The sequence below is a fragment of the Myotis nattereri genome (genome assembly GCF_964212035.1).
Source record: "Myotis nattereri genome assembly, chromosome: 15".
Lineage (NCBI taxonomy): Eukaryota > Metazoa > Chordata > Mammalia > Chiroptera > Vespertilionidae > Myotis > Myotis nattereri.
The window spans coordinates 50802953-50807168 of NC_138090.1; the positions used below are offsets into that span (position 1 = coordinate 50802953).

The following is a 4216-nucleotide window of genomic DNA, read 5'->3' on the forward strand; positions in this document are numbered from 1 at the left end:
TCAGAGGTCATGGTTCAGCTCTGAAGCTGCAGGGAAGACCTGAGATTGGGCAGGACTCAGGGTGAGCTTCCTGTCTGTCCTTCTCTGGGAGGGTGCCCTCGGTCTCTGTGTAGAGAGGGGAAGCGCTTGGGCTCTGTGGTTCCTCTTTTGTGAAAGGCCGAGATCTCACGCCCCTCCCCAGCTTCCGTGGCCTCACCATGGTCCCCGCTCCCACTGTCTTCATTCTTTTTTCACCCACAGGAGCCCAGAAACATTCCATGTCAGAGATGCTGTGGCTGCTGCCTCTGCTGTGGGCAGGTGAGTGTCTGAGGGGAGAAGGGGGCGTAGGGCGGGGGCTGTGGCTGACCCTCCTTTTCCTGCAGGGTCCCAGGCTCAGGATGAAAGACTCACGCTCACAGTGCAGACACCCGTGATGGTGCAGGAGGGCCTGTGTGTGTTTGTGCCCTGCACCTTCACCCACCCGGGGCGCGACTGGAATCATCTTTCCCCTGCATATGGCTACTGGTTCCCAGAAGGAGCTAATGTATTCCACGATGCTGCTGTGGTCACAAACAACCTGGCTCGTAACGTGCAGGAGGAGACCCAGGGCCGATTCCACCTCCTTGGGGATCCTCGGACCAACAACTGCTCCCTGGACATCAGAGACGCCAGGAGGACAGATGATGGATTATATTTTTTTCGGGTGGAGAGAGGAATTTCCCAGTGGCATAAATATTCTTACATACAGGACATGCTTTCTGTGCGAGTGACAGGTAAGGAATGGGCTCCAGAAGAGGCCTTGGGAGAAGTTCACGGTAGCCCTGGGCAGGACTGGGAGGGAACCCCATTCTGCGAGGGGGTTGGGGTACAGCCTGTTGGGCTCAGAGGGAGGAGCTGGACCAAAGCCCGAGGCTTCTCTCAGGGCTGCACCTGGGACCCTCCCTCCTGATCCCCTGTCTCCTCCTCCTCACCAGCTCTCAACCACACACCCCACATCCTCATCCCGGGGCCCCTGGAGAGCGGCCGCCCCAGGAACCTGACCTGCTCTGTGCCCTGGGCCTGTGAGCGGGGCACGCCCCCCATCTTCTCCTGGACGTCAGCTGCCCACAGCTCCCTGGGCCCCAGGACCCGCCTCTCCTCCGTGCTCACCCTCACCCCACGGCCCCAGGACCACGGCACCAACCTCACCTGTCAGGTGCATTTTCCTGCCGTTGGTGTGACCGTGGAGACAACCATCCAGCTCAGCATCACCTGTGAGTGCTGGGTGGGAACAGCAGGTCCCTGAGGGTGTGAAGAGAAAGAGGGCCAGGCAGGTGTGCTTGGTGCTTTGTCCCGGAGGCCTGGCTGTGTAGGGGACCTCAAGGACACAATACCTGGCCCTCTTGCATTTCTGTGTTCTCTGTGGGTCGAAGTGCAATGCCTGAAAAAATCCTCACCCCATCTCTGCTCACTGATGAGCAAACACCTCTCTTCCTGTCCCAGGTGCGCCGGAGAACCCAACAACAGGTGGTTGCCTAGGAGACGGCACAGGTAAGAAGGAGCCCCTCATGGGCTGTAGGGAGCAGGGCCATTTCCAGATATGGACAGGGCTAACCTCTGTCTCATTCTGGACTCACCTGGTGACCAGACGCCCCCTGTGGGTGGACACAGTGCTCCCACTTCTTCCTCAGCCCCATGGCCACTGTGAGCAGCTGTCCCCATTGGCCCCTTGCTCCCCTGAGGACTTCTCCCAGCCCCTGTCAGCTGCACCAGGAGAACTAGGCACCCTGCACATGGCTGAGCTGCCTCTCAAGGCCTTTTTCCTCCATCTCCTGACGAATCCTCCAGGCTCACGTTTTCATTTTCTTCCAATAGTTTAATTTATGTATTTTTGAACAAGCAATATAGTCACATGGCCAATAATGAAGGAAGCACTGAAGTTGGCCCTGGCCAGGTAACTCAGTTGGTTATACTGCTGCCCCAGTGCACCAAGGTTGTGAATTTGATCCCCCTGTCAGGGCACATACAAGAGGCAACCAATGAATGCATAAATTATTGGAACAGCACACCAATGTTTCTCTCTCTCTCTCTCTCTCTCTCTCTCTCTCTCTCTCTCTCTCCCTTCTCTCTTTCCTTTCCTCTCTCCCTCTAAACATCAATTATTAAAAACAAAAGACTTTTCCCTTAGAGGCACTGAAGTCTGCCCTCAGAAGCTCAGTCTCCCCCTGCAAGTGAGCAGGGTCCATACACTGCTGTGAGCATTGGTTGTTCACCTGAAGGACCTAACAGGTTCTTTGCCACCAGAAAGATAGACGTTACTCCCCCCTCCCCCCCACCGCCATCTCTGTGACTGTGGAATTGTCCATGGTGTGAAGGGATCTAGCTGTGTGCACATCTTTTCTAATGGAGAACAAGGGCATTAAGGGGTTTTCTGAATAAATAGTCCATTGTATGGATGTACCACATTGAGTTCTTCTGTTGATCAGTTGATAAACATTAGGGTGTTCCCAGTTTTGGGTGGTTATAATACTGCTGTGAACTTGATGTACGTTTTTTTGTTCAGACATGTTTTCTGTTTTTTAGGTCATGTACCTGGGAGTGGAATTGCTGAGTCAAATGGTACTTTCTATGTATAACTTTCTGAGGAAATTCTGGACTGTATTCCACAGTGACAGCATCAGTTTACATTCCCACCAGCAAAGTATAAGGCTTCCAATTTCTCCACTCAATTGCCAACATTGGTATTTTCCTTTAAAAAAAAATCATAGCGGCCCTGGTGAGGCTGAAACGGCTCTGGTGAGGTCGTTATGGCCCCGGTGAGGTTGAAACAGCCCCGGTGAGATTGAAACGGCCCCGGTGAGGTTGAAACTGCCCTGGTGAGGTTGGGAAGGTCCCGGTTAGGTTACAACAGCCCCGGTGAGTTTGGGATGGCCCCGGTGAGATTGAAATGGCCCCGGTGAGGTCGGGATGACCCCGGTGAGGTTGAAGCGGGCCCAGTGAGGTCGAGACAGCCCCGGTGAGGTTGAATCGACCCCGGTGAGGTCGGCATGGCCCCGGTGAGGTTGAAACGGCCCCGGTGAGGCTGAGACGGTCCCAGTGAGGTTGGGACTGCTCCAGTGAGGTTGGGACAGATAATGGGGACCAGTATAGACTGATGAACAGGGGTAGATGCAGAGGCAGAGCAACATTGAACAGACTGTCAAACTACAGTGGGAAGCCTGGTGAGAGTTTGAGGGCGGGGGGATTAAGAGATCAACCGAAGGACTTATATGCATGCATATAAGATTAACCAATGGACACAAGACACGGGGGGGGGGGTTGGGGTAGGGGCCAGGGAAATGTCAAGGGGGGGGGAGGAGACATATGTAATACTCTTTGTAATACTTCAAGAAATAAAAATTATAAAAAGACAAAAACAAAACAATCATAGGTTACTAGTGGGTGTGAAAGGCTACTTCAACGTGGCTTTGATTTGCATTTCTGTGATAATTACGACGCCGCTTATTTTATCACAGAATTATTGTTCATTTGTATGTCACCTTTAAAGAACATTTTAGTTCAAGTCTTCTGCCAGTTGTTTAATCAGGTTCTTTGACTTTTTGTTGTTGAGTTTTAAGAGTTTGGTATATGGGCGGGTTATTAATACTTATCCAATCTATAGCTAGCAAATGTTCTCTCCCATTAAGTGGGTTGGCTTTTCATTTTCCCCATCATGTCCATTGATCAGCAGAATGTTTCAATTTGATGAATTCCAACTTACACATTTCCATTTCTGTCCAATTACTGGGGATCAGGGCGGGGTCTATGCTGAGAGCCCAAATGGTCCCGAATCCAGAGATGCAGGAACGCCTGGGGAACGACGTCCAGGGTCCTACTGGGAGCAGAAGGACACGGGATTGCAGCTGAGCAGGTGACTCCATCCTCGTCCCTCTTTCCTGCAGGATTATCAGGACCCAGGGCAGAGGTGGTGTTGGTGGCCATCGGGGAAGCCGCTGTCAAGATCCTGTTCCTCCTCCTCTGCCTCATCGTCCTCATGTGAGCTCAGCTCAGGGGGGAAGGGAGGCCTAAAGAGGGCAGGGGACAGGAGGCTGAGTGCTGAACTGAGACCTTGGATCCCGATGGGTCAGGGGCAGGGCTGGTGAATGAGGACTCCATACAGACAGACCTGTTGAGTGTCCCATAAGCCAGGTCTCCAGGGTGGGAGGTACCTACAGTGATCAGGAGGGTCTGCCAGGCCAGACACACCCTTTCCCACTTC

The 4216-nt window shown here is 53.1% G+C and overlaps 1 protein-coding gene across 1 annotated transcript; it reads left to right on the plus strand.

Moving 5' to 3' along the window:
- Window positions 1–257: 257 nt before the first annotated feature.
- Window positions 258–3997, plus strand: LOC308530667 (myeloid cell surface antigen CD33-like; the record flags this gene model as incomplete). The annotated part of the gene is made up of 5 exons (XM_081107363.1): window positions 258–297; window positions 363–752; window positions 954–1232; window positions 1462–1509; window positions 3900–3997. 5 exons carry the CDS (start codon window positions 258–260, stop codon window positions 3995–3997), a joined length of 855 nt encoding a protein of 284 aa, XP_080963489.1.
- Between the last annotated feature and the right edge of the window lie 219 nt (window positions 3998–4216).